The sequence below is a fragment of the Hemicordylus capensis genome, chromosome 3 (genome assembly GCF_027244095.1).
Source record: "Hemicordylus capensis ecotype Gifberg chromosome 3, rHemCap1.1.pri, whole genome shotgun sequence".
In the NCBI taxonomy this organism is placed as follows: domain Eukaryota; kingdom Metazoa; phylum Chordata; class Lepidosauria; order Squamata; family Cordylidae; genus Hemicordylus; species Hemicordylus capensis.
This window is the reverse complement of record NC_069659.1, coordinates 343542647-343565677: the sequence shown is the minus strand read 5'-3', so window position 1 is coordinate 343565677 and position 23031 is coordinate 343542647. Positions and strand designations below refer to the sequence as shown.

At 46.5% G+C, this 23031-nt stretch overlaps 1 protein-coding gene across 4 annotated transcripts in view; it reads right to left on the bottom strand.

Moving 5' to 3' along the window:
* The window catches only part of USP13 (ubiquitin specific peptidase 13), a 134691-nt gene extending 113837 nt beyond the window's left edge, over positions 1-20854 (bottom strand). For 3 of the 4 annotated variants that reach the window (XM_053312282.1, XM_053312283.1, XM_053312284.1), the window contains exons 1-2: positions 20470-20854; positions 742-867 (exon numbers count right to left, since the gene is read on the bottom strand). In XM_053312282.1, the coding sequence (XP_053168257.1) occupies positions 742-867; positions 20470-20625 (282 nt within the window). In that variant the 5' untranslated portion in view covers positions 20626-20854. The remainder of the gene's footprint in view (positions 1-741; positions 868-20469) is intronic. The other variant, XM_053312287.1, reaches the window with a different exon arrangement.
* Between the last annotated feature and the right edge of the window lie 2177 nt (positions 20855-23031).

Here is a 23031-nt window from a genome sequence, read left to right as displayed (position 1 = left end):
ATATTAGAGATCAGCAACTAGAGACCCCTAAGCCAGACCTGGCCTCCAAGCTATAGACCCAGAGGTGGAAGAGAGATGTGCAGGAGTGGCATTTGTGGTGATGGGAGGCAGAATCAGGTCTGAGACCATATCACCCTCCTCAGAGAGGACCACTAGCAAAACTAGTTGCTGACCAGGGCCCTACATAGCTGGATTCTTCTGCCCCACTGACAAAGAGGAAGTCTGCAATTTGACCCTTAATATGCTAAAGAAGCAAACACATTACCCTGGTATCACCTCTCAACCACACAGAGCCTACCTTCTTGGTTGCAACTTTTCTACTACTTCCCTCCCACCAGATGCACCATACACCTTTTGCATTATCCCCACAATTCCCAATCTTGGGCCCCGAGATGCTGCTGGACAACAAATTCCATCATCCCCAGCCACAATTGAGTTGATATAGTCCAACAACATCTGGGCACCCCCACGGTGGAGAACCCCTGCATTTTCCCATTTCATACAAAGGAGCCAAAGACTGCTTCACAGTTTATTAGAACAGGGAAAAAACATCCACAGTTCACACTGAGGGAAGTGCTGGCAGCAGCTTCCTAGTATACTTACCCGAACCACAACACACACTCATAATGCCATTCACCAATTAATAAAAGCCTTCTTTTTATAGATGTTTTTTAATCCTCACACAGGATAATGTAATTTGTGAAGAAGCCCCCCAAATGCCTGGGCTTCAGCAGTGCTCACCTCCTTCATGTGCCGTTTCAAATGCATGTACACGCATTGTCCCGTCTTCCGGTAATGCCTTTCCACGTGTTCCCTTCCAAATCCCAGGAAAGTGTTCATGCACACATAGAGGCCTCCTTCAGAATCCTGAAACACAACAGAGAGAGAAGAGTTGCAATGCAAAACAAACCCAACTTGAACCTTTGAGCACTGGAAAGCTAACCTCTTATCCTGCAACAGCATGGGGAAAGGCTGAACTGTGAAGACAGAGAGCACATTTCTCTGTACTTATTGAACCTAAATTTGCATCATGAAGACCAAGGAAGCTTTTTTTAAAAAAGTGAACTCTAAACATTTTTCTAGGCTTGCTTAGGCTAGCCTACACATTCGGATGCATGAAGTAACTACAGTGTTACAGAACTATTTATATTCGTCCATATTCTAGCACAAAGAACAGCAAGTGCACTGGATGGGTCCCTTCTACTATCAAAGGTCTGCTGGGGTACCAAGATCACCAACCAACTTAGTATATTCTGTACAGAAACAGCACGTTCTTCATCCACACCAGCTAAGACACATCAGAAACCAACCATTCTAGAGTCATCCGTTTGGTACCTGTTTAGTCATTGGTACTGCATTAAAACAGAACATCTAATATTTGGGAAGATGCTATGACAAAGCAAAATGCAATTACTGATATTACGTCAGGCAGAAATATGGTCACAAATATGCCAAGATACAGAAGAATATCAGGCAGTTGAAGCCACTAGGGTTTGCCCAAACACAGCAATTACAAGGGAACATTCCTGAATTGCAACAGTACATCTGCAAGATCTATATGCATTAGAGACAGAGCTGTATTGAGGCCAAACCCTATATATTTGTCAAAAAATTGACTCCTTCCAAACCATAGTCAAAAAGAGAGAGGGAGAGAGAGGTTTGTGAACAGAAGAGTCAAAGACGTTAACATGCGCTGCACGTACAAGTGAGATACACAAAAAGAATTCTGGAAGATGCCTTTCTCTCTGTTTGTCACCATTCACCGGCCCAGACATTAGAGAGTTCTCCACCCACTAAGAGGCATCCAGATTTCCTGGAAAGCCACTTGGGAAATAAAGTCACAGATGGAGTCCCCAGGCCTTAAAAACCGGCAAGACCTTATGATACAGAAGTCATTTTCTCCATACTCCGCTTTCTTCAGAGATTACCCCTTAGGCTCCAATTATCCCTGTTTTCTGGCATTTGTCCCTGGGAAATGACTGTCCCTATTTTTGCCTCTTGGGGATGTCTTGTTTTATGCATTTCATGTGAGTTGCTAGAGTTGTCATTCTTCAGGAGTCATTCAGCTCTCCCACCCCACCCAGTCTCTAGAAATTAAATCCCCAAGTTCGTGTGTCAACAGGTGCACAACACTAAGACACTAAGCGGTGCACAGCACACAGCCGGTGGGATCCAGTCTTCAGCAATGTGTAATGGTGAGTACAGAGCTTGGGCAGTAATCTCTGGAATGAGAATTGATGTTACAGGTGTATCTCTATGTCATTGCTCACCTATGAAATGTTGGAGGGTATGGCTTGAGCTCACCTGCTTTAGTAATCTAGAAAGGTGTGCTCTGCATGGACTTTATTAGGAGCTTCCCATTTGTGGTATCCATGTGTCAGAATTGTACACCATCCTTCCTACATCGCTTGGCCATGGCCCCTACACTTTCATAGGCATGTCCCTACTTTATTGGGTAAAATGCTGGAAGGTATGGTTCTCCTCAGGAGGCCAGATTCACACAAAGAGGATCCAGTTCCTTCTTGATCCCTAGTCTGATATCACAAGAAACGATACAACCAACACTAAATTCCCATGCCCAAAAGGACTGGATACCTACTTATAGGTGGAGAGAAATGGGAGACAGCTCTCCAGTGATAGACTTGAGGAACGCTTTAGGTGTACTGTACTGTATTTTTGCTCACAGGAGTTCACTTGCAGAAACTGTGGAGTTTGCAAGAACTTTTATCTTCATGTGCAATGTGCAAATCACATACAGCACAGGCATGCTCATGTGTTTCTAGAACTCCCTGAATACTTGTGTCTCCTCTGCAGCAGACATAATTGAAAGGTAGGCCGCCAAATGACCCAAATAACTGGCCTAGCTTCCTCCTGTGACTTTTAACAAACTCAATGGAGTTGCAGCTGTCAAGACACAAACACATTTAAACAAAACAAAATCAAGGCCTTCCTATGGTTCCCCCAGAAATCTCTCTCTCCTCCTCTAATAAACCTTTTGAATTACAGACAACACAGCACATCCAAAATACTTTCTTACTGGTCTCCTACAGCCTGCCTGCCCCCTCATCTCTAAAACTGTTAGAATTTCTAATGCTGTCTACTGAGTCATTCCAAAATCTCCTTGCATAAGATAATTCATTTAAAACACCACCTCTTATGGATAGCCAGATACCTCTCACAACAGGGTTACTATAGGTTGTATATAGGTGTTAATATGGATAACAGTACAGGTAGCCCTCATTATCCACAGGAGTTCCGTTCTCACTTATAAGTGCGGATAACGAACCTGTGGATAATGAGACAATGGGAAAGGGAATTGGGGGGCTAAGTTCCTGGAGGTGAAAAATGAGCTAGAATAGTCTTTAAAAGGCAGAAATAATTGAAATAAAGTGTCGTACCATGCTCTGTAGGTAACCAGCTATCCAGCAATGCCCCACAACCCCAAATTCCACCAATTTTCCACAAAAATTCAGGGGTGGTGGTGGTTATATATTTTTAACAAATGAGCCACAAAATGGCTCCATTTAGCAAAATTATGGCTATGAGGTCATTTCTGGCCACCCAGGAACCACAGATAGGCAAATTCTTACTATTTTTTCAACTGTGAATAATGAATTCAGGTCTATGTTGCCCAACCAGATACACAAAAACGTGAGTGCCAGGACCGCAGATAACTAGGGCTACCTATACAACTTCCATGGTATCCATGGTAGTTGGTTGCATATACTGCAGTGCAAAATTGAGCACTACAAATATTTATACACAGTACTGCTGAGTAGGGGGCCTCTTGCGCAAGATCCCCTCAGAGGGGGGCCCTCCCCAAACTGGACCACCTCTTCCTCACCACTGTCACTACCATTCTTTCAACTGCCCTCTCCCTTTGGGCCCAATCCACACTACCACCCAGATGGAGAGTACAAGATGAGTAAAGGCTGCTGATCTGCTCTTTTTCTCTCTCGTCACTTACTTTATGCCTGGAAAAGACAGGGAAACAGGCAGCCTTGGCAAGGAGTAGAGCAGGACTAATTTCACTTGGGTTAGGCATGGGGTTCCTGCTTGGCCGTAAGCCTTGGAAGGCACCCAACAACGCTGACCTCTAACCCCGGCCCTGTTATATTGTATATAACAATACAGATGGCCCCAGCCAATGGAGGAGTCCTCACTGTCTCCACTCTCTCTCGGATGCAGCCCAGGTAGAGTACCCACTGAAGCACCATAGCTCAGTAGTATAGCACCTGCTTTGCATGCAGAAGGCCCCAGGTTCAATCCCAGGAATCTCCAGATAGGGGCTGAGAAATATTTATATTTCTCTGTGTAAACCGCCCTGAGCCATTTTTGGAAATCTAATAAATAAATAAATAAATGAATGAATGAATGAATGAATGAATAAATAAATAAATAAATAAAACCATCTGAAACCCTGGAGAGCCGAAGTCAATCTGTGAAGACAATATTGAGCCAAACTGACCAATGGTCTGACTCAGTATAAGGCAGCTTCCTATAGAACCTATGAACATAACATAAGAACATAAAAACAGCCCTGCTGGATCAGGCCCAAGGCCCATCTAGTCCAGCATCCTGTTTCACACAGTGGCCCACCAGATGCCACTGGGAAGCCCACAGGCAAGAAGTGAGGGCATGCCCTCTCTCCTGCTGTTGCTCCCCTGCAACTGGTACTGGAGGTGGCCCACAGCCCTCCGACTAGTAGCCGTTGATAGACCACTCCTCCATGAAGTTATCCAAACCCCTCTTAAAGCCATCCAGGTTGTTGGCTGTCACCACATCTTGTGGCAGAGAATCCCACAAGTTGATTATGCGTTGTGTGAAAAAGTATGCAAGGAGGCAAAACAGGGAGGGCAGGAGCCAAGTGGTATAATATTCTCCCACATGCCACAGCACTTAATTATAACAACTATGGAGTTGTATTGAGTATAAATTCCTAACAGGCGATAATATGATAGCTGGTATAAATAAAAATACTTACTTGGAAATAGGCCACATTGAAGTCAATCAGACATCCCAATGAACAGAGTTAGGACTGGACTATTAGTTGAGGTCTTTGTTAGACAACAGCCCATTACATCAGATATACAGAGCAAAATTATCTGTGATGCAGCCAGAAGAACATATAGATCAAGCCTTGACCATTTTTGTTTTGGTTTAGGAGTCAGTCCAAAAAACAGAGAAGTCAGACAACGGACTCTTCACAAAATTGCTGGACATTGTGGGAAAGGAAGGTAAATTGGCTTCTCTTTATCCCCTTTACAAGTAACATACTCTGAACAGAAACAGAGCTGCCTGGAACAAATAAAGATTTGATTTGATTTTAAAGATCCTACTGAATATCCTAGTCTAGATGCCGCAGTTAAATTTCTAGGTGCCACGGCTCCCTGGACCCTGGGATTTGTCAAGACTTGATATAGCCCTAACCGCCCGCCCAGTGAAAAGGCTGAATTATCACAGATTTAATCCCAATTTATGTGGAAAAAATGAGAAGAAGATATCTGAGCAAAGTTGCAGGCTGAGCTTTTAACAACAGAGGAGTTTCCTTCAGCCACTCTACTTTAAACATTTCAAAACTACAACATTGTTCTAGAGTTGTGTTTGGCCCTTCTAATCAGTGCAGCCCCCAATGCAGAGAGGGTTGCTGGGTGACACTTGAGATCTGAAGTGTGTGGGTCATAAAAATAACCTGTCCTCCAACAAGGGATGACAAGCAGCAGGCAGCTGAGTCACCTTTGAATCCTCCTATGTAGATTCCTGATCAAAATCTTTAAAACAGAACAGAAAGAGGGGAAATAGACATCAAAAGGCCAGAGGCTCCTTGAAATATGTCTTTGCAACAGAACATGCACAACAAACTGAATGTGCATCTCCAAAAGAGCTGGGCGGGGATGATGACAAAAAACTCACTACTTTTAACAAAATTATTATTATTATTTAATCATTTAAGCTTATGAGGGTATTTAATTGTCTGCTTTGTCAGGACAGTTTCACACAGCCATCTTTTATTTACTTACTCACTACCCAGGGTTATTCATCAGCTTTCTGCTCAACAGCACTGCCTCCAGCAGCAGCAGTCCTCAGGTAGCTCCAGTACTACCTGAGGACCATGCACAGGCTGGCCATGTCCCCTGAGGCTGGGCGGAGGCCAGCACTGGCAACCCCACACAACCCATCCTCCTTTCCCATTGCAGCCAGGATGCATTTACACTTCAGGTTGGGTGGAGGAAAGGACTTAAAAGTGTCCTGCAACAAATGAGGAAGGGCAACAGGGAAACCAGGAGTGGGAGGCATGTGAGGCCAAACCCGGGCTGTGTGGGGGAGTGGAATGCCCACACATGCTGTCCCATCACAGGGGCACCGCCTGTGGGTGTTGCCCCATGAATGAGTCACCCCTGCTGCTAAAGCACTCAGGGTGGTTTACTGTTTGAAAGAACAGCAGACCACCAAATAAACATGATACAAAAGATAAAGGGGTCGGCAGAGAAGTGGAAAGCAAACCAATTCAGGTCCCACATAATGTTACATCATGACCAAGTGAAATGGCTACTGAAGAACATTGTTTGGGAGTGAGAAAATGGAGCCAACCACACCCCATCTTTCTCAGTTCTGGCTGAGCAGAGATGTGGGGTTGAAAGTTTTCCACAGGAAAAACAAAAATACCCACACTTTGTTTTTCTGTTGAAATTTTTCCATTTATAAATTTCTTTCCATATAAAGCTTTGGATTTGTTTCAGTAAAATATTTAAACCACATTAAGTGCCTTTACTGATTCTACCTCATCAAATAGTGCAGTTCAGCTTCTTGAAAAGCCTTTGAGATACTGTTTGGGAATTTTATATGGTGGGAATAAAACAACACCACCACACTAAACATATAGCTCAAACACATGCCAAATCAGATCATATCAGGAAAATCTGCATCATAAGGTTTTGAGAAACTGTTATACAAATGAGGAAAAAAAATCCACAAGTTTTTCCATAAAAGCTTCCAATTCAAATTCTTCCAGAAAACCCACACCTTTATGGCAGAAGTTTACACCTCCCTTCAGTCTATTGACTTTCCAGAGGGGGTGTAAAATGCATCTTTTCCATTCAGCCTTTGGTTCAGGGTCAAGCAACAAGTTAAGAACATAAGCCCTGCTGGATCAGGCCCAAGGCCCACCTAGTCCAGCATCCTGTTTCACACAGTAGCCCACCAGATGCCACCGAAAGCCCACAGGCAGGAGTTGAGGGCATGCCCTCTCTCCTGCTGTTACTCCCTTGCAACTGGTACTCAGAGGCATCTCCCCCCCCCCGGCTGGAGGTGGCCTATAGCCCTGACTAGTAGCTGTTGATATACCACTCCTCCATGAGAGGTTCAAACCCCTCTTATCCAAACCCTTCTTAAAGCCTTCCAGGTTGTTGGCTGTCACCACATCTTGTGGCAGAGAATTCCACAAGTTGATTATGCGTTGTGTGAAAAAATACTTCCGTTTGCTGGTCCTAAATTTCGCGGCAATCAATTTCATGGGATGATCCCTGGTTCTAGTGTTATGGGAGAGGGAGAAAAATTTCTCTCTATCTACTTTCTCCATACCATGCATGATTTTACAGGTGAAACTCGAAAAATTAGAATATCGTGCAAAAGTTCATTAATTTCAGTAATGCAAATTAAAAGGTGAAACTGATATATGAGATAGACGCATTACATGCAAAGCGAGATAAGTCAAGCCTTAATTTGTTATAATTGTGATGATCATGGCGTACAGCTCATGAGAACCCCAAATCCACAATCCCAGAAAATTAGAATATTACATCAAACCAATAAAACAAGGATTGTAAATAGAACAATATCGGACCTCTGAAAAGTATAAGCATGCATATGTATTCAGTACTTGGTATGGGCCCCTTTTGCAGCAATTACTGTCTCAATGCGGCGTGGCATGGATGCTATCAGCCTGTGGCACTGCTAAGGTGTTATGGAAGACCAGGATGCTTCAATAGCGGCCTTCAGCTCTTCTGCATTGTTTGGTCTCATGTCTCTCATCCTTCTCTTGGTAATGCCCCATAGATTCTCTATGGGGTTCAGGTCAGGCGAGTTTGCTGGCCAATCAAGCACAGTAATCCCATGGTCATTGAACCAGGTTTTGGTACTTTGGGCAGTGTGGGCAGGTGCCAAGTCCTGCTGGAAAATGAAGTCAGCATCCCCATACAGCTCATCTGCGGAAGGAAGCATGAAGTGCTCCAAAATCTCCTGATAGACGGCTGCGTTGACCCTGGACTTAATGAAGCACAGTGGACCAACACCAGCAGATGACATGGCTCCCCAAATCAACACAGACTGTGGAAACTTCACACTGGACTTCAAGCATCTTGCATTGTGTGCCTCTCCATTCTTTCTCCAGACTCTGGGTCCTTGGTTTCCAAAGGAGATGCAAAAGTTGCTCTCATCAGAAAAGAGGACTTTGGACCACTGAGCAACAGACCAGTTCTTTTTTTCTTGAGCCCAGGTAAGACGCTTCTGACGTTGTTTGTTGTTCAGGAGCGGCTTGACAAGAGGAATACGACATTTGAAGCCCATGTCCGGGATCCATCTGTGTGTGGTGGCTCTTGATGCACTAACTCCAGCCTCAGTCCACTCCTTGTGAAAGTCCCCAACACTTTTGAATGGCCTTTTCCTGACAATCCTCTCCAGGCTGCGGTCATCCCTGCTGCTTGTGCACCTTTTTCTTCCATACTTTTCCCTTCCACATAACTTTCTATTAATGTGCTTTGATACAGCACTTTGGGAACATCCAACTTCTTTTGCAATTACCTTTTGAGGCTTTCCCTCCTTATGGAGGGTGTCAATGATGGTTTTCTGCACAACTGTCAAGTCAGCAGTCTTTCCCATGATTGTGATTTCTAATGAACCAGACTGAGAGACCATTTAAAGGCTCAGGAACCCTTTGCAGGTGTTATGGATTGATTAGCTGATTGGAGTGGGACACCTGGAGCCTAGACTGTTGAACCTTTTCACAATATTCTAATTTTCTGGGATTGTGGATTTGGGGTTCTCATGAGCTGTACGCCATGATCATCACAATTATAACAAATTAAGGCTTGACTTATCTCGCTTTGCATGTAATGCGTCTATCTCATATATCAGTTTCACCTTTTAATTTGCATTACTGAAATTAATGAACTTTTGCACGATATTCTAATTTTTCGAGTTTCACCTGTATAACCTCTATCATGTTTCCCTGCAGTCGTCTACTTCTAAAGTAAATAGCCCCAGGTGTTGTAGCCTTGCCTCATAAGAAAGGTGCTCTAGGCCCCTGATCATCTTGGTTGCTCTCTTCTGTACTTTTTCCAGTTCTACAGTGTCCTTTTTAAGATGTGGTGACCAGAATTGTACGCAGTACTCCAAATATGGTCACACCATAGTTTTGTATAAGGGCATTATAATATTAGCAGTTTTATTTTCAGTCCTCTTCCTAATGATCCCTAGCATGGAATTGGCCTTTTTTACAGCTGCTGCACATTGAGTCGACACTTTCAATGAGCTGTCCACCACGACCCCAAGATCCCTCTCCTGGTCAGTCACTGACAGCTCAGATCCCATCAGTGTATTCATGAAGTTGGGGTTTTTCGTCCCAATGTGCATCACTTTACACTTGCCAACATTGAACCGCATTTGCCATTTTGTTGCCCACTCCCCCAGTTATGAAAAGTGTATGCTTAGTGCTTCCACTTTTTTTTATATACTGCAACTAGAAGTTGCAGGGAGAGTGGTGGCATCTGGATCAGGACCACGGTGTAGGAGGAAGAGCTCTACTTGTTTCCCATGTCACAGCCCTCAATCTAGATTGGGGCTCCTCACAACTGCTCAAGACGGAAACCCTCACTGGCACCAAATGGCAGTTTGGTCCCAACCAAGCCAACGGAGGGGGTCTTTCTGCATCAGTTCTCCCTCTGATGCAGTTAGGTTGCCCACTGACGGAGAGAGATCTGGGAGAAGAGGAGTCAAGTCACAGTCTCATCAGAGATTTTGGAGGTGGCCACAGCTCAATGGCAGAGAATATTTTTATTTGTTTGTTTATTACATTTATTAACCGCCTAACACCTAGATCTCAAGGCAGTGCACACAAATCAATAAAACTCAAAGCAATTAAAACAATTTTAAAATCATAACATTTTAAAATAGTTTTAGCAAAAGGCTTGGGCGAAAGGTGTATCTCAAGTTATTTTTTTCAAATTCCATATGGTCCCAGGATCAATCCCTGGCATTTTCAGGCAAAGCTGGGGGTGGGGGGTGAGGAACGCATTTGAAATCAGAGAGCTATAGTCTGACTCAGCATAAGCCAGCTTCATAAACCGCCCAGAGATGAAAGTTTGGGACGGTGTACAAATTTGATTAATAAATAAATAATAAAATATGTTGAAGCTTGACTGAGGTGGGGGGGGGCGCAATTCTAACATCGTGTGCCAGTCTTGTGAATTCTCCAAGACATGCTTAGGACTTCAAGAGCTAGCTCCCCAAAATGGGGCCACGAAATCACATTCCCACCTAAAATATCAACACTGTCCCAGCTCTGTGCACTTTGACTAGCATTTTAAACAGCACTAATTGGAAAGGTGTTCTCTAGATCAGGGATTCTCAATGTTGGGTCCCCAGATGTTACTGGACTTCAACTCCCATAAACCCCAGCCCTAGTGGCCTTTGGTTGGGGATTATGGGAGTTGAAGTCCAATACCATCTGGGGACCCAACGTTGAGAATCCCTGCTCTAGATAACACCTAGAGAGCGGAAGACTGCGTGTATGTATAGCCAAGCATCTACAAATCCACTTGCCCAAGCATCTACAAATCCACTTGCCAGCTAGCCAGTGGTGAGTGCCCCAGTCCTTTGGCAAGCAGGACACCCAGCACCACAGAGATCTCCTCCCCAAAGGTTTTGTCTCCACTGCCATTTTTAAAAAAGTAAGAAACAGCAGGAATCCTTTCTGAGCAGTAGGAGAGGGCCCCCGTTGCTTCTTACCCTCTCCATTTCCCCATGCAAATGACAGAAGATCTGCTTCTCTCCTAAGCCCCTCTGTCTGTGTGCCAGAAAAGGATCTGAATGAAGAGAGGGGATTGGTGGCAACCACAAAAAAATTCTGGCTAGTGAACTAAGCCTAAATTTGTGGAACTCTGTGTATAGCCCGATATGTATGTTGGGCTACAAAATCCTAATTAATGGCTAGCAGCTACTTCAAGCCACTGGAATGTTTGCCACACCAATCTGCCAGGGTGAAGATTGAAAGGAGACATTTTTACAGCCATGAATTTGGCACCGAGCACAAGAAAAGCCCTGCTGGGTTTTGTTTCCCACAGAGTCAATCAATCATATGGCTCTGGAACGCCCATGGTCAGAGGGTGAGATTCAGTGCCTCTGAACTTGGAAGCTCTATTATGGCTAATAGGCACTGACAGACCTATCATCCATACATTTGGATTTTATCACCTTTTGAAGCATTCTAAGCTAGCTGCCACATCAAATCACATATTGTGGCAGCAAATTCCAAAAGTTAAATATGTACTGGGTGAAGAAGAATTTTCTTTCATCTGAATCTCCTAGCAATCATTTTCATGGGATGATCCCAAATTCTAGTATTATGTAAGTGGAGGGCAAAAACACTTCTCTCTGTCCACTTGCTCCTCAGCACTAGTCCCAAGAAAGCCAAGGGAGCCAGCGTGGTGTAGTGGTTAGAGTGCTGGACTAGGACCGGGGAGACCCGAGTTCAAATCCCCATTCAGCCATGAAACTAGCTAGGTGACTCTGGGCCAGTCACTTCTCTCTCAGCCTAACCTACTTCACAGGGTTGTTGTGAGGAGAAACTTAAGTATGGAGTACACCGCTCTGGGCTCCCTGGAGGAAGAGCGGGATATAAAATGTTTTTTTTTTAAAGACAGCTCCAAGGCAGCTGGTGCAGAGGTTAGAGTGTTGGACTACGACCAGGGAGATCAGAGTTTAAATCCCTATTCAGTCTTGAAACTCATAAATATCTAAATACAAATTTTGCATTCAGAGTTGGATGGAGAAGGTTCTGGCTGGAACTCCTAACTGCCAGAAGCAACTTCCAAACATTGTGGTATTAAGCCAGCATTTCCCAGTGTGCCCTGGGACATTGGCTGGTGTGCTGTGCCAAATCGCTCTGAGTCAGCTCCGAAAACAGGGTGTTTAAACTCCCCACTCTTGGAGCTAATCCACTCCTTTGGGGCTATTTTTTTTTTAATTGTTACATTTATATTTGTGCCCTGTGGCAACACATGCAGTAAACAAATAGACCGGGGTGGTGGGGGCGGGGGTGTGTGCCTCAATTGTTTTAATGTAAGTGTGTCTTAGGATGAAAAAGGTGGGGAAGCATTGCATGAGACCAACATTTCTAGTGCTGCATATGGGTGCATGTGTTGCTTTCTACCTACCCAACCTGTATAAACAAACATACTTTCTTTTTAAAAACCAAACCAGAAGTCTTTTGTACAGACACAGGGTCGGTAACTTCCCACCACTAAAACACACACACACGCACACACACTAGACAGGACAGAGAAAACCCCAGTGTAATAACATGGGTTCCACTGATGGGAAGGAGGAAGAATTAAAAATTTAGAGTCGATGGGATGCCTGTACCCTTCCCTGCAGTGCTTTTCTGCTTTGCCCCAGCTGCTGCCCCGGTGAGACTCCATGACCCCAACCAGGAGAAAAACTGTTGGGGAGGAGTGGCTTGGGAGAAAATAGCACAGGTGGGTAAGAAGGGATCCGCTCCCCACATCGCCTGCCCACGCTGTGCTCTAGAGCTTTCGCCACTTTCACATTAGAGCGAAACCGTTGGACCCGAGTTGAGTCCTGCTGTTGCCACATCTGGTTGCACCCTCACATGCAAGCCACAGACATGGAAACCACTGAAAGCCAAGATAAAGTCAAAAACCCGAGGGTTCTAATCCATACCATCGACACTGATCACGCCAGGTCAGGGGCTCCCAATCCTGGGTCCGCAGATAATGCTGGACTCCCATTGGGCAAACTTAACCACTGCATGATGATCGACTGTGCTGATCCTGCCTGAGTTCATGCATTTCAAGGTTCCCTTGGGGTGGAGTGCATCTCTGTGTGCGGAGATACACTCCACGCCACGTGGGGTCCTTTGTCAGTGAGGTCCAATAGGGGCAGTCCAAGACGTGTTACTGCCCAAGGCTAAAGACAATTATGAGATTTCCCCCCACCTCCACGTGGGTGCTTGGCATTTCCTGCTCCTGCAATGGTGATGACCCACCATGAGTGCTCTCAAACTATGCCACCCAGCCAGGCAGTAGCAGCATGGGCATTCCTGGTTCAAGTCAGCAGGGAAAGATATGCCAAAAGTAGGCCAAACGGGTCATCTGAACAATTCCCCCATGACATCCTTGTAACCAGGTGCTTGCCAGCTCAGCAATGGCAAGTATCTCCAGCCCTCTGGCGAGCAGGACACTCAGCACCACACAGATCTCCTCCCCAGAGGTCTCTTTTCCAACACCATTTTTGAGAAGGTGGGGGGGGAACAGCAGGAATCCTTCATGAGCAGCAGGAGAGGGCTCCCACTGTTTCTTACCCTCTCCAGGTCCCAGTGCAAATGACAGAAGACCCACTTCTCTCCTAAGGCCTCTGCTTGCCTGCATCAGAAAAGGATCTGAGGGAAGAGACTGGATTGTTGGCAAGCAGAAAGAATGGTCAGCTAATGAGCTACGCCTAGATTTGTGGATCCTTGACTGTACCACTGTGGTATATCACAACACACCTTCAGGGCTTTCTTACAAAGCTGTTTTGGAATAACAGGTGCTTTGCCTAGGCAAAGCAGGGTATAAGCAAGAGTTAAATTATGCTATCACCTTCTTCTTCCAAACTCAGTCACCAACATAGTTTGGAATCACCAGACCAGGAAGAGACACAAATTATAAGACTGGAAAATAATTCTCTTTTTATGACTGAATAAGTCTATTCCAGCACCCCCAAGACAACCAACACGCCCCCTCCCCAATATGCTTGTTTTCGCTATGCAAGTTATTTTGGGTTTTTTTGTTTTCACATTTTAAATGTAACCCCCACCTACCCGCCCCCCAGGGTGTAGTACTTGGTTCAGACTGGTGGGTGTGGTCAAGTAGCTACTCTGCTGGGCATAGACCCAGAGGGAGTGGATGGATGAGCCAGAAATTGAACCAGCCCTAACCCCTTGCTTAGGTGAGCAGATGTGTATTTAATTATGGGGGGGGGAGAGTTATTTTGACTGTCATTGTGTGTATGTATTGTTGAATTAAAGGTAAAGTGTGCCGTCAAGTCAATTTCGACTCCTGGTGCCCACAGTGGTTTTCTTTTGGTAGAATACAGGAGGGGTTTACCATTGCCTCCTCGCACACAGTATGAGATGATGTCTTTCAGCCAGTGATTCCTCTAAGGCGTACGGATGTGCCTGCGCTCACAAGGTTTTTGTTTTTGTTTATGTCCGCTCAGTTAATTTTAGATCCCGCTCAGGTTGAATCGTGAAGGTCCCACTTTGAATACATGTGTGCACACACTGCCTTGATACTCCCACCCAGTAGAAAACTCATTCTGCACACAGATGAAAAAAAATTAGAGAGAACACTGCTTTCAGCATCTTTCTATATATATTGCTGCTGCCCGATATAGGTGTTTCTCATAGTCTGGGCGTTCCCATAGTCTGGGTGCCCAATATAGGCGTTCCCATAGTCTGGGAAACATACCAGCGGGGATTCGAACCAGCAACCTTCTGCTTGTTAGTCAAGCATTTCCCCGCTGAGCCACTTAAGGTGAATTACAGGGTTGTAATTCTTGAGGATTAAATATGTGATCCTCCTCTCACACACTCCGAAGCAGTTCAGTCTTGGAGGACTGACCCATGTGCCTTCTCTGTATGAAAAGTTGTTTCAAGTGGGTGAAGAGATGAACTAGTTTGCAGCAAGTTATACTGTGTATATGCCTTTAAGTGTTTATAATCCCCTTGAAATCTTGTGACTGGGTTACACAACTCCATGTCAACATCACACTTGCCACGGTACAGGTGGCAGGGTCTGGGCTGGCTCACTATCGTCTCCATCTGCCATGCCCAGGATTGGAGCCGGCTCCTGTCCCATGAGGATCTGCTTAACAAATGCATCCAGCCCTCAAAAGAAAGCCCAAGAAAGACATGCCCAAAGGGGGAAAGATCAGGGCCCTGAACTCATGATCACCACATGCAGACCATCCACCCTTTCAAACATTGTTAAGCAGTCTTTTGCACTTTCAGTCAGGATGCATAACGAATGATAAGAAGAGACTGCCATCATGCTTGCTTTCAGTAGATGTGCACTATAATGCAAACTAGAAACTGAGGACCAAGCCACACGTTTCACAGAAAATCCGCAATTAAATATTTTGAATAAACCATTAATAATAATTGGATCACCAGATGTATTTATTTTCACTTAAAAGTAGCGGGGGGGGGGAACCAAACTGGATCACAACAGCTGAGCTACCGTTTCCCAGAACTTTCCCCCGATTTAAAACACAAACGCTTGAAACTTTGAATTGCCTCGTGGAGAAAAAGAGTGCTCGTGCTCGCTGTCTCACGCTCTCTCTCCCCCCCTCTGTCTCCGTAAAACGTGTGTGTGTGAGCAAAAAATACTGCATGAAAGAGACAGTATATAAAGGAGGAACCAGAGGTGATTAACTTTAGTCATAGATTCATAAAAGAGAAATACAAACACTATGATCCCATGTATGTACGTATGTGTTTATCAATCAAATATATTATTAGATCTGCCTCTTTCACCACAGAAGTGAGAAAGCAAGAATGCTCTGCCTCTGCCAAGTCACAGAAGGCCGGCCAGAAGGTTAGCAAAACCCTCCGGAGAATTGGCGGCGTGGGGGGGGGGATCTGTGTCCAATCCATTATTTCAAAATCCCCAAGGGACAAAGAATACCAGGTCCAGATGAAACCAGTCAGCAATGTGTGTCCTATTCAGCTGAGAAGGTCAGTTGCAAACCAGGATTTCAAAATAAAAAACAAAACGCCAAGCACAGTGGTACAAGAACTCCACAAATTTGCAGAGAAGGAGAGATGCACTCATCTCCACTTCGCAATCTTTGGTTCCAGCTGCACTGGGAAAGTAAGGCTGGTTCATGCTAATTTTAAAGAGAGAATTTACACCTCCGTTCCCTACAGTCCCAAGCCACTTGTACTTTGCAATGTGCTGAAACTGGGGGAGGTGTCAGGAAATCCCAGCTGGCAGTTGCACATCTGACCCCCTCCCAAAATACAAACACTTCTGTGTTGCTAAATTCAGCAGCTCCTAAAGGCAAGCATGCACGCACACACACTCCAAGAGCCCTGGAAGCAGCTTTGCCACTTGGAAATGGGATAGTCATTTATATCCTGTTTGGAGAAGGGTATCAGGGCCGTTTCAAGCACGACAACTTTCCGACGTGGGAAGCCATCACACACACTGCACACGGCAGTGTGCAGGTACATCCAGCAAAATATACGCCTGTTCAATCAGCACACGAAACCATCTGCATGTGGAACGCATGCTATTTCCTGCACAGAAGGGTTTCCAGCTAAGAATCTCACCAAACCTGAAGCAGCCCTGAGGGAGCAGTGTCAAAAAGGAATATTGAGCATGATGATGAGGTCTGATGTAGTCTTGGCCTAGGGCAACTTACCTGGGCAGGTGGGAAGGGAATTCAAAGTCACAGAAGGGGGCCAAACGGTGGGATGAAAATGGTGGGGTGGCCTAATTAGAGCACTGATCAAATTGTAACTTGGAGCAGTTAAGACAGGCTTTGAGAAATTTTCTTTGGCTCTAGGAGTCCGCCAATGGACCCTTGACAAAACTACCAGACTTACTGATGGACCTTATGTAGGAAGGGTAAATGGGCTTCTCTTTATCCCCTCCACAAGTAATGTACTTAAGACAGGACTGCTTGGGACAAATAAATGTTTTATTTAAAGACGCTGCCTCTGCATATTCTAGTCTAGGTGCCACCGTTAATTTCTAGGTGCCATGGTTCCCTGGCACCTGGGATTTGTCAAGCCCCAAGTTTAAAAAAGGGTGATGGAGAGTAGGATGCATAAACTTCCCTGTTAAGTGAAAAATGTGCTGCACCTAGACTGAGTGAGAAAGAGGTTGGAAGTCCAGGAGGAAGGCTGGAAAACGTCTAAAATGCCTAGGAATAAAAACCTAAGAGAAGCCCAGCTGAATCATGCCAAAGTTTTATCTGGTCCATAATTTAATTTCCAACAGTATCCAGTCAGATGCCCATGGGAACATAAATATGGTATGAAGGCCTTCTTTTACTATTTCTCCCAAGCACCTGGAATACTGGTATACTGCCACTGAATAAGGAGGCTCCATTTAACAATCATGGTTAAGCCCAAAATAATATTCCAGGTTAGAGTAAATATAAAAGAAGTACTCCTGAAGGTAGTAAATAGAAGGGATAGGTTTGCAGCCAGGGAGTTCAACTGAGTCAACTTACGCAGCTGAGGGGCAGTCTGGGAGCAAAGGAGTGATGCATTATGGGTTAAGTAACAAACTCCTGGAGACTGGAAAGCCTGAAGCTTACTATCAGTCATAGTAGGACATAAGGGGGTGGGGGTGGAAGCTACACTGCAGAGCTGGGACAGGACAGATTCACACCCAGGCAGATGCTTTGAGAGGCATGTTTGCAAACTCACAGGGTTTAGAATTCATACTAGCAGCCTGTGGATGATGGGAAGCAAGTGTGGACAAAAAGAGGTTTGTAGCTCGGGCAATGGAGGCCTGAGAGGGAGACATTGGGCAGGGCTGGACAGCCCAGGGTGGCAAAGATTTGTGTTGTGGGGTAGCCTATCAGCACAGAGGCTGATGGGAGCATCCTATTGGCTACAGCCAGCCTGAGTAGCAGGGACAGGAAGCATAAGCCTCCCTGGAGCAACATGGCTGTTCAGATGTGAGCCTGAAAACAGCCTAGCATCCCAAGCACTGATGGGAAGGACCCAAAGCAAACTGGAACCTAGACAGTGTCTGAAGCACCATAGAGGGCCATGGAGAGACGTAGCAGGATCTAGGAACCCTCTGCTAACTCAGCAAAGAGATACCTTTTTAAGTGGTGACGCTCTTATATTTAGCAGGGAGAGAGCAACTGGCCCTATCCACCCCCAGCACGACATCCCTCCAGTGGCTGTTGCTGATGTCGACCTTATGTTTATTTTTAGATTGTGAGCCCTTTGGGGACAGGGAAGGGAACCATCTCATTTATTTTTCTATGCAAACCACTTTGAGAACTTTGGTTGAAGAGCAATATATAAATATTAGTAGTTCCCACCACACCATAGACTGGAAGCTCCCAACCTTAAAGGCCATTGTGGCAGAAGATGATGGGAGTTGTAGTCTGGCAACATTCGGGGACCCAAGACTGCAAACCCCTGCAATATAAATTGGGAGAGAGGGGAGCCTAGCAGCACAGAGGTTACCAAGGAATCACAGAGAAAGCCACCAGCCAGATTAGTAAAGGCAGCATCTTATAAGGCGGGGGCGGGCAGTGGTGGAGATGGGGAGAAGTACATAGGAAGACTGAGGCTGGCTGGCGGGGGCTGATTTGCAGCATAAGGTCTGGTGGGGGCATCGCAAGAGGCTAAGGAACGGGCTGTGATCATTATGGGGCTTTGGGTGGGAAGATGCTCCTTAGGGCTGGCTTGGCAGCACCCATAAAACTGGGGGCGGACGCAAACTGCCATGCCTGAGAGATGACAGGGTGGCAGCACCACCTGTGGTCTGATGCCCCAATTCTTTTTTTTGGAGGGTGGAAGAACAGTCCACATCTTCCTGGCAATAAAGGCAGTCTCTAGACCAGAGGTTCCCATCGTTGTTTCCCCAGACCATAAGCACAGCCCTGCTGGATCAGGCCCAAGGAGGCCCATCTAGCCCAGCATCCTGTTTCACAGAGTGGCCCACCAGATGCCTCTGAGAAGCCCACAGGCAAGAGGTGAGGTCATGCCCTCTCTCTTACTGCTGCTCCCCTGCAACTGGCATTTTGCCTGGAGGTGGCCTATAGTCACTAGGGGTGTGCAAACCGGTCCATGCACACACCGGCCTGTTTGACTGGTTCGAGCTCGAACCAGACCTCCAAGGGGGGGGGCAGTCCAAATATGAGCCAAATCCTGTTCGGATTGAACTAATTCAGCCCGGTTCTAGTTCTTGTAAAGGGAAATCTGGTAAGGATTCTCCTTTACAAGCACCGGGGCGGGGGGGGGGACTCTATGGGGTTGGAAAAGGGCAGGCACATGATTACCTTATGCGCTGCAGCATAGCTCCTCAGGGGGTGGCAGTCAGCAGTGGGTCAGCGGCGGGTACCCTAGGCACTGCCGGCACTCCCCCCCACCGCCCCCATCAGCTTGGGCCCGCGGATTCAACCCTAGTTCTAGGCACGAACTGAACTGCAAGCCAGTTTGTTAAAACCAGTACACAGACCAGCGGCGCAAAAAGGTGCTCCAGGCCCTGGATCATCCTGCTTGCCCTCTTCTGCACTTTCCCCAGTTCTACTTTTTCCTGTTCCTTAAGACAACAATGACCAGAACTGTATGCAGCAGTACTCCAAATGTGGCTGCACCATAGATGTGTAGAAGGACATTGTGAGATTAGCATTTTTATTTTCAATCCCCTTGGACGGAAAGCTGCTGGACTACACAATTCCCATCAACCCCAGAGACAAGGGCCTCTTCGGTCACTGTCATTGTAGTCCAACAACTTCTGGGGTCCCAAGGTTAAGAACCATTAACCTAGGCAAGGGACTACTGAAAGCAAGCCTGGAGATGATAATGGATTGATTTTATGGGAAATAGGTGGAGGAGGGAATAGACTAACAGCGGCGGGGGGGGGGGGGGAGAGTAATCGTCTCATTAGAACTGAAAACCCTAGGCAGTATCTGGGAAAGGCATCAAAAGAGGTGGCTGAAAGTCAGTGGGGTGGGGAGGGCACCCTCTCTCGGGCAAACTGGCAGAGGGGCATCCTAAACTGCTAAGGAGGAAGTTAAATCATGCCAGAAGTCCTCCATTGGGGGGGGCAGGAGAGTAACTAGGAAAGAGGGGGCCCATGTTCACCCCTCTCCCCGGCAGCCCCTCAGAGTGTAGGGAGGGGTGGAGCTGGGGGGGCGCTCAGGGGCTGGGGGGCCCAGGGTTCTTTGAACCCATTCGCTCAATTGTAGCTACACCCCTGGTTGGGGGGGGGTTCTTAAAAGCAGTGTGTTGGCAGGGGAGGCACACTATTAGGCTGGGGGACCTGTAATTAGTGTGGGAATCTGGGGGCACCCTTGGGAGACCCTGGAAGGGGGGGAGAGGCGGGGGGCGCGCGTCCGGTGGGCAGGGTGGAGGCTTAGGGGGCTACTACGTGGGGTGGGGTCACCCTGGAGGGAGAAAGGGGGCGGAGGGCTTGCAAGGCGGCAGCCACTTACTGGGGAGTCGTAGGAGAAGGCACACTCGGTCTTGTAGACGCGGTCGCCGGTCTTGGGCACCCGGATAGTGGGCATGTAGGGGACCAAGAGCTCGCCCAGGTCCCCCGCAGCCATCTGCGGCTCCCGGCCGTCCCCGAAGAGCGCGGCCCGCTCCATGCTCCTCGCCGCCGCCGCCGCCGGCCGGACAGGGCAGCAGCAGCAGACGTCGCTAGGAAGGGAAGGCTGCCGGCCGAGCCCGCGGGGGAGGAGGAGGAGGAGGAGCACCAGCAGCAGCAGGAGAGATGCTATTTTTAATCCAGTGGCAGCTAGAGCCGCACCGGCGGCTGCAGCAGGGAGGAAAAGGGCAGCCCCGAGGAGGAGCGCCTTCCCCGAGCGGTGCCACCAGGAGGACTCTCAAGCCCGCCACGAAGCCACGCCCAGAGATTGCTGGGGAAGTGTCCGCCTCCTGGGTCCCGGAGGAGGCAGGGGCACTCTGCACATGCTCGGAGGCGCCCTCAACTTTGGCGGGACAGCATGGCCCCGCCCCCCGCCGCATTCCAAGGCCAGCAGAATTCGTAGTCGCGGGGAGGAAGGAGGCCGAAAGATGGGGGAGTGAGAGCGAGGGGAGAAAAGGAAGACGGGTGCGGAGCGGAATTATGAATTCACAAGCCCGGTGAATGGGGGTGCATTGGTGAGAATTAGGAAACATCGTCGCCCTGGCCTGGAGCCGAGGAGGGGTTGCGTGCCTACCCTACGGTGACCCTGTTAAGTGTGATAGTTGGAGCAAATTCCGAATTTTGAGGCTCCAAAAGAAACCTGCTTTCTTTTCCATACAAAAACTGGATGCTATTCTGGGACATTTTAGCCCTTAATCATCAACCCCAGGCTCTGGTGTTTTTCTGTATTATTATTTTTTTTAACTTAAGGTGAAATGGGGTTTCAACGTTTTAATGGACAAAAAAGAGTTAATTATGAAAGTGACAGTACAGTAATCAGCAGATGGTGCAACCGATAGATAGGCAGGAGATAACTAGATTATCAGAGCAGGGCAAGGCAGCTACATTTTCGTGGCAAAGGCGGTCTATAGCTTTTGCAGGGGGGCTGCCATGAAATAATATATTGCATATTATTTTAGCAATATGACAGCCAAACCTGACAACACTGCCTAATTTATAGGCAATTAATGGATTAAATAATTATATTCCTTATTAACATTAATCTGATGGAATACCAGACATGGAGCACTGTGCTGTCTGTGTGTGTGTGTGTGTGTGTGTGTGTGTGTGTGTGTGTGTTAGCACTGGGCCCTGGACAACTGCCCCCTTTCAGACAGACCTAAATCACAGGTTTATCGATAACTTCAATATTGAAATAGATCTGTCTAGGACAATCAAACGTACATAAAGGGCCTTTGTCCTAGCTTTATAGAAAGGAATAAATTGCTCAAAAAATACATCCCTGCTAACTTGGCAAAGAGGCACCTTTTAATGTGGTGATTCTCTTTATTTAGCAGGGGGAGAGTAACTGGCCCTCTCCACCCCCAGCACAGGACCTCCAGTGACTGTTGCTGGAGTCTATCATGTTTCTTTTTAGATTGTGAGCCCTTTGGGGACAGGGATCCATCTTATTTATTTATTATTTCTCTGTGTAAACCGCCCTGAGCCATTTCTGGAAGGGTGGTAGAGAAATCGAATCAATCAATCAATCAATCATCATCATCCAAGTATCTAGTATTTGTACTGTCCTGGATTTGACTCCAAATCCTGTCCACTGGATCACCACATATCTGATATATGGTGATGGCTGCTAGCTTGGAAGGCTTTAAAAGGGGCTTAGACAAAGTCATGGAGGGCAAGTCTATCAACGGCTACTAGTCGGGTGGCAATGGGCCATCTCCAGCCACAGAGGCAAGATACGAGTTGCAGGGGGAGCAACAGCCAGAGAGAGGGTTTCTCAGAGGCATCTAGTGGTCCACTGTGTGAAATGGGATGCTGGACTAGATAGGCCTTGGGCCTGATCCAGCAGGGCTGTTCTTATGTTTATTATTAAGCTATCTCATACTTTATTGTACCATCCTTTAGTGTTGGAGTTTTGCTGTACTGCCATTAGGCAGCCACTTGAAGAGAGAGCTATTCTGAAGAGCTATCAAATCTTTCTAAGAATTGTCATTTTCTCCTGTATCAAGTAGCCCACTGGATTTTTTGAGGTCTAAGGCAACTTCATTATGTGACAGTTCAATTTTGGTAGATGATTAAAGGGGCACAGGAGTGCCCTTTTAGTTAAGGCGAGTAGCAAAAATAAGGTTCTGCCATTAAAAGCCTCAGAATTATATTATGTATACATAATATAACAACTGTTGAGCTAATAACTTGAAACTTGGCATGTATGATCTACTTAGCGAGGTCTATAAATATGCTGAATTTCAAGGGGGTCTGACTTTGTTAGGTGCCACAGCTGCAGCCGGTTAAAAAGTGCTGAAAATTGACACTTTGGTCCTTTCCCCAAAAACTTTAGAACAGTGTAGCATAAATTCCTTGCAATTTTGGTGAAAATGACTGATTTACTCTGTCAGGCTTGCCTAGG